This window comes from Furipterus horrens, unplaced genomic scaffold (genome assembly GCF_987537825.1).
Source record: "Furipterus horrens unplaced genomic scaffold, mFurHor1.1.pri manual_scaffold_4, whole genome shotgun sequence".
Lineage (NCBI taxonomy): Eukaryota > Metazoa > Chordata > Mammalia > Chiroptera > Furipteridae > Furipterus > Furipterus horrens.
This window is the reverse complement of record NW_028327174.1, coordinates 156,931,400-156,944,564: the sequence shown is the minus strand read 5'-3', so window position 1 is coordinate 156,944,564 and position 13,165 is coordinate 156,931,400. Positions and strand designations below refer to the sequence as shown.

Below are 13,165 nucleotides of genomic sequence, written 5' to 3'. Positions count from 1 at the left end.
AAAAGGGGAGGGAAAATAACAGAAACAGCAGGCAGGAGTAGCACACCAGCATCATTGCTGACTTTCTATTCGAAAAGACCCAAGCAAAGGAAGACTCCTCCAGAAGGTATTTGGACATTACTTGTGGCATGGGAGGTGCCACTCACTTTCTCTACTTTTTCAAGAGGAGGTGGATGTGCTGAGCACAGCCCCATCCCTGTCCATCCCTTTACCATCCCTTGTCTCTAAGCCCCCAGCTCCACTAAGCAAACTTCAGGGGATTAGATTAGTGAAAACTACATCAACCCTGGAAGCTCTGGACAAGAGTTTGCCCAGGGACCTGGCAGCGTAGACATAAGAGCAGCCCGCCAGGTAGTAGTCAGGTAATTGGGCCTTTAGAAATAGACAAAGCCTTAGAAGTAACTATGTTCAAACTGTCTGTTTTCAAAGTGCAAACTGAGGTACAGAGGAAGGGTGTGGTCTGGTCAAGCTCACAATCCAGCCCAGTGCTCTTTCCACTGTAGGGTCATATTGCTGACTGTTCTCTGCACATCTGTTAACACCTGAGGGTCACAGGTGGCCAAGGCCATTGGCTCCCATGCTGCCATCCCCTTCAGAGGTCACCCAGTACACAGTTATTGCAATTTCATTCATTTTATGAAATCTATTTCATCTTCCACAAAGGGTTTTCACTCTTCCCAGTAAAAATTATGAAACTAATTTCTCTGGAAAAAACAAACAAACAAACAGCTGCAGTCAGTCTTGTAGACTGAGTTCAAACACATTACCTGGTAAAGTAAGCTTTCCCTCCTCCAGGTATCACTACAAACACATCTGACTCTCCTTATCCCCAAATCCTCCAACCTGCTCTGTATTTGTTTATGTCACCTTATTACATGAAACAGCAGGCAGGCAAACGCTGGTGAGGAGGAACCCTCATTGGCTTTGGTTAGGTGAACATCGCCTCCTTGTGGTCAAACAAAATGCAGGCCCCCCCTTTTTTTTCTGGCCTTCACTGAAAGTTGAGGAGAACCCAGGATAGTCTCTGAATCCTTTCTCCTGCTTCAGACCAGATCATACATCACTCTGAAAGAATCAACCTTTATATGAGAAATTTCTTTAAAAAAAAAAGAATTCCTCACCTTTGGCAGTCTATAAAGCTAAGAGCCCTTTATGAATAAAGTTATTTGGAAGAAAATGTTTTATTTGCCCCTCTTAAATTTTTATTTATTTTGAATTTTACTATTACCACTTTCAAGACAACTCCCACTCTTACAGACACCTCAAATGTATAAATATTGCCATTTAATATTGGCCCTCAGGCAATACTGGATCTTGTTTTTGGAATTCAAACTAATGCTACATATGTATTTCTCAAAAGAAAATATATAGGTGTTAGACTCAATATTACCCACCTTTCAAATTAGGAACATTGTTACAAGATTAAGTATAGGCACAAATTCATAGACTTGCTATGACTGCCTTTCAACAGCATCACAAAAAATCCTTTGGGGATTTTTTCGAAACCTGGTACATTACAGACCATAGAGGCAAAGAAGTCCAGCCCTTTTTACTAGGAAGAAAACTGAGGCGGTGAGGGAAAGTGGCTGATGTGTTAAGGACAGACAGAAGTCCACAGCAGTTGACTCCTAGCAAGTGTTCTGTACACTGCCTACTTCACAGTGCCAAGGAAAATAACACAGATGGGGTGGGCCTTCTCTGAAGGTCATTCTTAAAGGACCCAAATGCATGAGAGACTCGGGTGTGTCAGGCTCTGGGGTTCTTCTGCTTTTGAAATACCAGAACTGCTTCACCGTCTGGTAGAGCCAAAAGAAACAGAAACTGCAGCCTCATTAACTTGTCCCAAAATAATGGAGAAAAATTACTGCACAGGTAATATTTTTAACCTCAGTTTAATGTTTATGGAAAGAGGAATACCTCAAAAGTTACAATCTTCAACTAAAACCTCCTCTAAATTTTTTTTTTCTATTTTTCTCTTGCTTTGTGTAAAGAAGTCAGACAACTGGTCTTTCTTGATAGCCTGAGGATAGCTTAATTTGACAATTCAGTTACATTGATGAGATAACCTTCAGACAAAGGAGATCTTGAAATTCTGAGAAAGATGGAGAGGGGCAGAGACCCTATTTGTGAACAGACAATTGAGCTAATGAAATGGGTTCTGATGGGCCAAGGTCAGGGATGGGCAGGGTCCTGTGGCTCAAAGTGCTTCCATCTCATCTAGGATGCCCTTCGCACAGTCCCACTTTGCTCAACCAGCTCAGATTAAGTCTCCACACCTGCCTTATGCCCCAAGTTAAGATAGGTAGAGTGCAAGGGATGGCATGAGAACTAAGTCTACACACAGCAAGGAACTTGAAAGAGCGGCACGGGGATCTCATCCACTAGGGCTGTTGCATCAGCTGCTATCCATTCATTCCTGCCCGTGCAAGATACAGCAAGACACATATTTCAAGTGAAGTTTCTGCAGTTAACTGAGGCTTTCCCAACCAGGGCTGATTCACACACTGTGTGGCTAGTTAGTTCTGTTACTGAGAAAACAACACTAAAAAAACACCCCAAACTGAGACTTGATCCCACCACATCAGTTAATTTCAGTGGTTTACTCATTCATGTTTTCAATACAACCACACAAAGCATTTTGAATGCCTACCATATACCAGGCACTGGAAATACGAAGATAAATGAAACAATTTAAAATATAAAGCTATTCTTCCCTGCTTTCTCCTTCAGCACAAGGGATGATCGTAAATGACTTCATCCTGACATCCATCCTGCTCTCCTTTCATGAAAAGGTGCCAAATGTTCATTGTTAATAGAAGTTTGATATTAAAGGAGATCTGAACTCTATGCATACCCCACCTAATGCAAGCCCTGGTAATAACAATCACCTCTGGAAGGAGTCTTCATTTAGTGAGTGTGAAGAAATAAATTGTCAGCAAGAGAGTGGTGACAGGCCTGGGTCAGAGGCTGAGCAGTGAGGGGCCTAGGGAGCATCTGGGGAACGGAATTTCTAGTGTCTGGGAGCGATAGCATTTGCCTTGTCTAGCCTTGTGTTTCTTTCTGCTACACTGGTGTTTTTTTCTCCTCAGCTGAAGACTTGAATAAATATTTTGATTTTCTGTTATTGCCGACGATTACTGCATCTTCTTATTTAACTTATGTCTTCTTTCCAAGCGAGAATATCCAGGTTTCGGTTGGATCTATTTTAAGGTGAATTAATTAACCAGCATAATAATACATTCATATGTTTCTTTTTTAATTTTTTTTTTTTACTCTAAAATAGTTACAGAACGCATGGAATAGAATCCCTAGTAAATCACGCTGTCTTTTGGATCTGTTTGTTTGTTTCGTTCTCTCCTGACAGGGGAACCTGCCCCCAGACTACAGAATCAGCCTCATCGACATCGGCCTGGTGATCGAGTACCTGATGGGCGGCGCTTACCGCTGCAACTACACGCGCAAGCGCTTCCGGACGCTCTACCACAACCTCTTTGGCCCCAAGAGGGTGAGGCTTGCGGCAAATTCTGTTCCCTGGACTCCTAGGAGGATTAGGATGCGACAGAGTTGGGGTGCGGCTTCCTTCTCTCCCAGTGGGAAATGAGATGAGAAGGCAACTGCCCCAACTCTTCCCTCCACCATCAGATCCCTTAAATGAAAGAAAGAAAGAAAGAAAGAAAGAAAGAAAGAAAGAAAGAAAGAAAGAAAGAAAGAAAGAAAGAAAGAAAGAAAGAAAGAAAGAAAGAAAGAAAGAAAGAAAGAGAGAAAGAAAGAAAAGAGAGAGAGAAAGAAAGAGAGAGAGAAAGAGAAAGAAAGAAAGAAAAAGAAAGAAAGAAAGAAGGAAAGAAAGAAAGAAAGAAAGAGAGAGAGAGAGAGAAAGAAAAAAGAAATCTATTTGGTGATAGTAAACTGCTTTCTTTTCCTCCCTAGGTCCAATTCAAATCAAAAACTGGCACTGACAGTGAGCCTTAAAGATCAGAGAATAGCCATGAAATTCAAATTAATCTTATTATGTACCTCAACAACTTTCAAGGTTTTTGGTCTGGGGATCTATTTATAACTTTAAAAATGATGGAGAACTCCCTCAAGCTTTTATCAATGTTGAGTGCTTATCAATACTTATTATGCTGAAAATTAAAGTTGATACTTTTAAAAATAATTATTAATTCATTTTAAGATGACCATAGAAAGTCCATTCATTATATATTGACATAGATAACATGTTTATGAAAAACAACTATTTTCAAAAACAAAAATGAGTGGTAAGTAGCATTGTTATCCTTTTTTTGCGTATTTCTGTAGTGTCTGGCTTAACAGAAAACAGCTAGATTCTCATATCTACTTCTGCACTCAGTCTGTTGCAAGATGTTGTTTTGGTTGAAATATAGGAAGAAAATCTGTCACAACTACGTGACAAATATGACTGATATATCAGGAAAAGGAAGAAGTAGCCCTGATGAATGTGGCTCAGTTGGTTGGATGTCATCCCGCAAAACAAAAGATTGCTGGTTCGATTCCCAGTCAGGGTGTTACCAAGCAAAAGGGACTTTGTTCACATGGCGCCTTGATTTAAGACCCAACAGTTAGTGTTGAGAAAAACAGGTCTTTATTTACAGGGCTCAGAGCCCTGTTCTCCCATGACACCTAGAACTTTTCTTGATCCCCAAAAGGCAATAAGCCAAAATCAAACCCAGTGGATCCCTGTTCCTTATCTGTCAGCTCTCTCCTTCAGGATCTGGGGCACGATGTCATCAGCCTCAATATAATAGTCCAGAAAAGCATGTGCCATGTTACTCTAGATCATGGTGAAGTCCAGGAAAGGCACAAGTCCTAAAAGTGTCCTCTCCACATGTCCTGAGTTGCAAGAGTCCAGATAGAGTCTGGGTCTGCAAGACAGAGTCCTCGGTGGCTTCTGAGTCAGCTGGAGTTGGCACAAATAAAGCAGCAGTGTGCCTGCTTTCTTACTAGCCCAGGCCTCATGACCAGATCATTCCTACCAACTGCATAGCTACTTTTTCCTTCTCTCAGACTGCATGGCTCCTTCTACCTTTCAAACCACGTGGCCCTCTCCCTACATGGCTGCTGCCTTACTTTAAACCCCTGGATACAGCCTGTGACACAGTGAGTAGGGGGGCCATTCGTGACCACAGGAATCTCGCACAGGCCCCTTGAGCTTTTTCATCACCATTCTATGGTCAAAGCCCCTCCCATCTCCTTGGCATGTGGAGCGATCATAGCCATTTACATAACTAAGAAATTAGCTACCAGCCATAGATATGCAAAGTACCTTAAAGGCTGCACTGTCCCCTCCCCCTCATTCCCAAAACCATGGGCTGTGGGGACTTTTGGGAACCCTTTGTTACAAGGGCACATGCCTGGGTTGCAGGCCAGGTCTCCAGTTTGGGGGCATGCAGGAGGCAACCAATTGATATTATTCTCATGCATCGATGTTTCTCTCCCTCCCTTCCCCTCCCTCTAAAAATAAATAAATAAAATCTTTAATTTAAAAAAAGGAAGAAATCTTTACAGATAATTGCAGATATTCTTTTTTGATATATAAAAATTCAACAAGAGGCGATTTCTTGAAGATTAGTTGCAACATAAAATCTGAAAGCATGTCAATGAACTTTTTATACTGAATATTAAAATGCAAACTTCAATTTCTATGAATCTTTTCACATCATAGATTGTAAAATATTGGTTTGTTAAGTTATGTGCAGATCTTCTAAACATTGACATGTTTTCATTATACAATTTCAAAGTTTGCATTTATTATCACCTTCCATTTCATCAGAATAGTCTTTAAGTATTGAAAAACTGTCAAGATCAAAGGGTGGGGACAAGTTTTCCAAGATCCTATTTTTTGCCTGAAAGTTTGAATTTTATCACTGACAACCAATACTGTGAATTGCTTTCCTTGAAATGACAGTCCTACTTTGTTCATTCTAAAATGCCTGCCTTTCAAGTCTAAATAACCATAGTTGTCCACCAGTCATTCCTTCACATGTTCGTTCATGAAAGAGAGTGGCCATAATTCAGTCCAAACAACCCTGTTGTGTTTTTCCTCAGGACAACCATCCAAGTTCAGTATGTAGCAGAAGTGCTTTATGCATAGTTCCCATTTCACCCCTCGGAATAGCAAAAGGACATTTTTACTAGCAAGATTACATTTTTAATAAACTTAGTAATTTTTTAGGCCTCATCAAAGCACATTCTTAAGTGAAACTGTTTTGTTTTGTTTTGTTTTAAACTTTGAGTGTGTAACAGTGAAATCTAATGATAACTAATAGAGTCTGGTACCACTGCCTTCATTCTTGCTAAGGCACCCAGCAATTTTACAAACCATTGCTTCTGCACCATCGGTACAAATATTAATACAATATAAATATCAAATAACATCTTAGTGATTCTGTGAAAATAGCTTTGACTTCACAGACCCTTAGAAGGCACTCAGGAAAGACCCCACCTACAACCCACCCCCAGAATGGGTCTCATGGTCCTTGGACAACATTTTGAGAACTGCTACTATAGCTGGTGGTAGGCATAAGTTTCATTTTTACCAAAGTTTATCATCTGATTATATAAGTATTTGGTGGTGCTAGAAGAGAAATATGAAAACACTGAAAATATAAATTTTTTAAAATCACAAATCTCATACTAGTGGTGATTATAAAAGCTAAAAGGGGAAGAAAGGGAGAGAGACAAGTACAAGCTATTCCTCCTTGAATGGTCAAATAAAATTTGGAAGAACTGTAAATTCTGTAATCTTATTTTTTACTCAAGTAACTTTCAAGATGGCACCCAACCATTCTGTAACACTTAAAACATAGAATTAGAATTTCTGACCTCTAAGATGTAATTTTGTATCTCCCCTTGTGAAATATAAATCAAGTTTCTATAATTGTCTGAGTTGCTTCTCCGTTCATCTTAATCTGTGCCTACTTTGCACATCCCTGGCATGACCAATGATGCTTCTATATGTGCTGACACTTTCAATGCCACTCAGTGCCTTTGGTACCAATATCTGAGCCCTGGCCCCACTCACCCCAGCTCTACTGGATAGCAGCATAGCGAGACATCCAGCATGAAGCATCTAAGCATATATTTCTGAATAATATCCCAAGTTTCCAGCTAATAGAGGTCTTTCAGAGGTTTGAGAAACATTGCATGGTTTGAGTGAATGTTTCATTGCTCACTCAAGTGCTTGTTGTCATGAAGATTCCAAGCAGGATGGTTCTAGGAAGATGGAAGGAATTTTGGTCCATGAAAGGGTTGATAAACCTGTAGATTCTACCCCTAAGCAATCACATTATTCCTTTCAAGTTTTCTAATTTTCTGTGATTCACCAAAATCACTAAATCCCTAATTCTCTAAGAATTTCTATTAATTGGTTCCCTTTGTGGTGTTTTATTTAGTGAAATAAATAAATACTATACAGTACAATGAAATTATTTCATTAGATCTTCACAAAGATCTAACTTTGTGTATGAAATTTTTTTAACAGCCCAAAGCCTTGAAACTACTAGGAATGGAGGTAAGTGTTTGCTCAAATTATTAGTGTCAATTTTTCTATTTTCTACACATTTTAAATATATACATAAGTTCACTTCAGTCATAAGGCTTAGTACATAATTCTAAAATAAGGAAGTAAAAATTTTCTCAGTGTTGGGGGAATAGGTCGCAGTAGCTTTGAAAATTTCACCATGAGGTTACATTAGCATTGCAAACAAGGAAATAAATCCTATTTGAAATACTAACTTGAAAACCAAGGAAGCATATATATATATTCCAGAGAGCAAAATATATTCATCGGTATTTAGAAATGGCAATGGATCCAAAGGCCAGAACTATTTCACAAATGCATCTAACAAGGTATGCAGAAGCTCAAGATAGATTACCTTCTTCCCATCTTTTGTTAATGTGGTTATTGTTGTATATGCAAATGTAAGTGTAGAATGTCCTTGTCCTTTGAGGGATGAATAACCCTACCTGCAGAGGGAGAAAATGGACAAAAGTAAAAAGAAAATGGCTCATTAAAAATGCTCTTTAAAAATTAAAGCAAAACAATGACATATTCCCATAAGACTGTGCATATGCTATTCTAACTTGTTTTTAAATTAGACATGTATGAGCTTGTGAGTTCTCTTAGGATTGGAGCTGGGATAGGATACAGACATACATATCTCAGAGCTATCTATTGTGGATTTGGTTCCATGCCACCGCAATAAAGCCAGTCATAATCTTTTTGCTGGAGGAGGGTCTTGCCTTCAATTTGTAAAAAACACAACATCTGCAAAGTACAATAAAGTGAAACACAATCAAATAACGTAGATCTGTAGTCCATTTATGTATCTGTCAGAGCTGGGCCAGTAGTAAAATATACAATCACTGTTTATGAATTTAATTGAGTAATTTCTAACTCCACCTCTATGTTGGTTTTTTTTCCCCCTAAAATTACAGGACGATGTTCCCTTGAGGCGAGGAAGGAAGACAACCAAGAAACGTGAAGAAGAGGTAGACATTGACTTGGATGATCCTGAGATCAACCACTTCCCTTTCCCTTTCCACGAACTGATGGTGTGGGCTGTCCTGATGAAGCGGCAGAAGATGGCTTTGTTCTTCTGGCAGCATGGCGAGGAGGCCATGGCCAAGGCTCTGGTGGCCTGTAAGCTCTGCAAAGCCATGGCTCATGAGGCTTCTGAAAATGATATGGTCGATGACATCTCCCAGGAGCTGAACCACAACTCCAGGTTGGCCAGCCCAGAAAACAGGGTAATCAGGGGACAAGAAGGGAAGGTAGGCCCGTAATACTGGATGGAGGGTCTGAGCCAGCTAAAACTTTAAGGTGAGGCAAAGTTTCCCCAGTAGTGCACAGAGAGGGTGGAGATGAAGAATTTCTATTTATGGTGCACAGCATTATTCATCGGCAGCCGTCCGTCTTGAGAGACGATGGTGTAGCTTCTTAAGAGTCTATCTGCACCGCCGAGAATGGCTGTGCAGTCCGACTTGGGAGTGACACGGTATCTGTCTCCTCCCGTGTTGAATCGACATCTTGCGATGACGCTGGAGTGTCCTCTCCAGTGAAGCTGAAGCTACAGAGCCTGGGCAGGGTGATATGGAGGGTCTGCTGTTGCCCATGCAGCAGACCCCCCCTCTCTTCGCAGCTGAAGGGTCCAAGGGAAAGACGGAGTCAATACAGCTTGGCTTCAGGTGCGCCGCAGAAGTTGCCGGTGTTGACTACAACGTCAAACCGCCTTAGGGACTCCGGCTCCGGATTTTCTGTCGGGGTTTACTCCCTTAGCCTTTCCCCTGAAGAGGTATGCCGCAAGGCAGCGGAGGTTTTTTGGAGTCAGAGTTTTCCTTCTCTGATGTGCCCTGACTGGAAGATCGAACCAGCGACACTTAGCTCGCAGGCCGACGCTCAATCCACTGAGCCAAACCAGCCAGGGCACAGTATTATATATGGAGGTATATACAGACACACAGAGAATTGCATTTCATCCCTTTCAAGCACCCCCAATATGTCTGGTATTTTCACTGTAAGCATGTTTGCTGTGAACATCTCTGCTGCAAGCATTTTTACTACATAACTGATTTGCTGTAAAGCAATTTTGTCATAAAAGATGAAATAACAAAAATAAACAAATGACACTAAAAAGGACATAATGAAACCTGAAAAATTAAAAATAAAATTTATAAACTGTATGGCAAAAAGGGAAAATACATTGTCTTTGAAGTCTTTTATTTATAGTATTTTACTTTTATTTTATATTTGCCATAGCTTGGTAAACTCTTGGTTTTGATGGGTGGAGGATGACTCTACTCACTGAAAGATTTGCAGACTAATGTGTGACCATATCTTAGAATAGTGTGCAATCTGACTTTTTGTAGTTTTTACCATCCACTATTTAAGAACACCATGTCAGACTTCCAGCCAAGATGAAGGCCTAGACTGACACGCTCTGTCTCCCTCCACAACTAAGGAGGAATAAAACTACCACAAAACCAGAAATAACCATAAGTTCCAGAAAATAAATAGAAGTCCAATGTATGAAGTTATAAAGAAGTAGTGCTCATCCGGACAGGTAGGAGGGGTGAAGCTGGGGCAGAAAGGTCAGGCTGTGCTGGTAATGGCAGCAACAGCAATGGTGATGGGACGGCCTGTATTTAAGGGGAGGCAAGAAGTGCCTGGGGAGCACACCTGGATGCAGACCAGACCCATCAGCTTGCGATTGCAATGCCGGGGAAGGCAGACCCCCATTGCTTTGTACTGTGAGGCCCATGGGGGTGGGGACAGAGGAGGAGGCTCCCAGTCTCTTAGTGGAGAGAGAACGGCAGGAATCCATCTTGGACTGCCACTCCCACAGAAAACACCACAGCGTAGTGAAAAGGGTCACCCAGTTGTGACGAGTGCATGGGGCTCCACCCCCTATAGTGTAGAAGGTGTGAAAGCCCCACCCAGAAGCAAAGGTAAACACAAAACTGTGAGGATGGCACAGATCATGACAGAGATCCCAGTGATGCAGCTGACCAGAAAGCAAGTATCTAATCTAATGAAGCAGGAGATAGGAAATCTTTCTGAGGCACAGTTCAGAGCTTTGGTTATAAAAGCACTTACAGACCTAACAGCAGATCTTAAACAAGATGGGGAAGAAATGAAGTCCTGCTGAAATGAACAAAAACACATACAAAACTAGTGGTGAGGGAAAGAAAACCAGGGATCAAATCAACAAATCGGAACATAGGGAGGGAACAAACAGTCAACCAGTGCAGAAAGAGGAAATGAGAAGTGAGGAAAATGAGGAGAGGCTCAGAAACTTGTGGGACAGTTATAAGCAAGCCAATGTATGAATCATAGGGTTGCCAGAAGGTGAAGAAGAACAACTAGAAATTGAAAAATTATGTGAAAAAATAATGAAGCAGAACTTACCTAACTTGGGGAAGGAACTAGACTTACAGGTCCAGGAAGCACTGAGAGTTCCAAAAACACTAGACCCAGGGAGAACCACACCAAGACACATTAGAATCAAAATGTCATAAATTAAGAATAAAGAGAGAATCTTAAAAGCAGCAAGAGAGAAGAAGAGAATCACGTACAAAGGGGTCCCAATAAGACTATCAGCTGATTTCTCAAAAGAAACTCTTCAGACAAGAAGGGACTGGCAAGAAATATTTCAAGTAATGAAAAGCAAAAACCTACAACCACAATTACTCTATCCAGTGAAGCTGTCATTCAGAATAGAAGGGCAGAGAAAGTGCTTCCAGGACAAAGTAAAGCTGAAGGAGTTCATCAGATCCAAACCACTGTTATATGAAAATGTTAAAGGGACTTGTTTAGGAAAATGAGGATCAATACTATGAACATTAAAATGAAAACTGTATCACAACAACCAACAACAGAAGCTAGGGAACCAAAATACAGGCAAACTAAGTAGGCAATGAGAGTGGGAAAGAATTATAGGTATGGGGAACATTATGGGAGAGGTCAGCAGGGAGGGGGAAGGGGGGAAAGAGAGGGAGATGGTACAGAAATTAAGAAGCATAGTAGGAGGGAGTGGAGTAGACAGGAAGATGTTGAGAAGAACTATATACACAAACAGTGGGTGTCAACTGGAGGGAGAGACATCACTGGGTGGAGGGGAACAAAGGGAAAAGAAATTGGGACAACTGTAACAGCATAATCAATAAAGCATATCAAAAAATAAAAATAAATTTAAAAAAAAGAACACCATGTCTACTCACTATTGTATAGACCATTATGAAGGCTAAGATTTATATAATATAAAAATGGAAGTCAGTGAACTTTCTCCATGGAGAAATGAAACCAAACTGACAACTAGCTTAAATAAATTAAGTTTGCCAATGTAAACCAAACTGTCAACCTCTTATTTTTATCTCTTATGGTGAAATTGTCCTACAGACAAATTGCTGTACAACAAAAATGCTTACAACAAAAATAGATCCTCTTGTTATACATATTTTGCAACTAAAGGAAAATAATTTCAGTAACTTATTCAAGATCACACACTTGTGTTTGGCAAGGCTCAGATTTGAATGGAGGTCTGTCACATTGAAGAAGACATACTGCACTGTTATCATTGATTTATTGGTCTATGGTCCCCATCCGTATACCTTGAACTGAAGGCCTCGAGTGCAGGAATCACACCTCATTTGACTCACAACCCCAGTTCTAAACACTGTGTCTGGCACATAGAGATGTTTAATGGATATTGGCTGGATGAATGAATAAAGAGACTAGACCCTATAAGAAACAACTAGACCACTCAGAACCTACCTCATTTGACTAGGCCAGTGGGTCTCCAAGATGGCCTAAAGATGACTCTTGACATTCTCTTTTTCAGGGACTTTGGCCAGCTGGCCGTGGAACTCCTGGACCAGTCCTACAAGCAGGATGAGCAGCTGGCCATGAAATTGCTGACGTACGAGCTAAAGAACTGGAGCAATGCCACATGCCTGCAGCTCGCCGTAGCTGCCAAGCACCGTGACTTCATTGCACACACGTGCAGCCAGATGTTGCTCACAGACATGTGGATGGGCCGGCTCCGGATGCGCAAAAACTCAGGCCTCAAGGTCAGTGCACCCAGAAGGCCCTACTGGCTGTGAGCACCAGAGGATTGGTTGGAGTTTTCTAAGCTAAATATGTGATGGGATTAGGCATTCTCATGTCTCAGGAAGGTGACTCTGAACCCCAACTGGGCATCAGGATCTTCTGTACAGTGGAGTTTTGATTTTTTATTTTTCATATAGAGGCTAAGACCTTCCCTAAATTCTACTAAGTCAAAAGAGATGGTGCTCAGACATTAATATTTTTCAGAAGATCCAAAAGTGATAGTCACATTCAGGTACCATAGGGGTACCATTTGCTCTGGCACAAGCTATGCTGTTCACGGAGTCGCTTGGGCAACTGTCCCCTGCTGAGGGAGACCAAGCACCCTGGTTTCCTTTACATCATGTCATGAAGAGACAGTGGCTCTTACTCCACTGTACTTGAGAAATTTTTAAAACTGAGATAACAGTGATATATTTATGTAAAGACATTGCAAGATAATCTTGATCCATTCTTAAGTGAAGAAAAGCAAGCTGCAGATCATTTTATTACCTAAGTCCATTTTTGTTTTGTTTTTTTAAGCATGTACATGTATAGCTA

The 13,165-nt window shown here is 40.9% G+C and overlaps 1 protein-coding gene across 1 annotated transcript in view; it reads left to right on the top strand.

The window, feature by feature from the left end:
* TRPM3 (transient receptor potential cation channel subfamily M member 3) overlaps nucleotides 1–13,165 on the top strand; it is a gene marked incomplete at its 5' end in the record, with an annotated part of 281,767 nt that overhangs the window by 177,830 nt on the left and 90,772 nt on the right. The window contains 5 exons of the mRNA XM_090275220.1: nucleotides 3,175–3,210; nucleotides 3,365–3,505; nucleotides 7,502–7,531; nucleotides 8,458–8,747; nucleotides 12,360–12,588. Of these exons, the coding sequence (XP_090131346.1) occupies nucleotides 3,175–3,210; nucleotides 3,365–3,505; nucleotides 7,502–7,531; nucleotides 8,458–8,747; nucleotides 12,360–12,588 (726 nt within the window). The remainder of the gene's footprint in view (nucleotides 1–3,174; nucleotides 3,211–3,364; nucleotides 3,506–7,501; nucleotides 7,532–8,457; nucleotides 8,748–12,359; nucleotides 12,589–13,165) is intronic.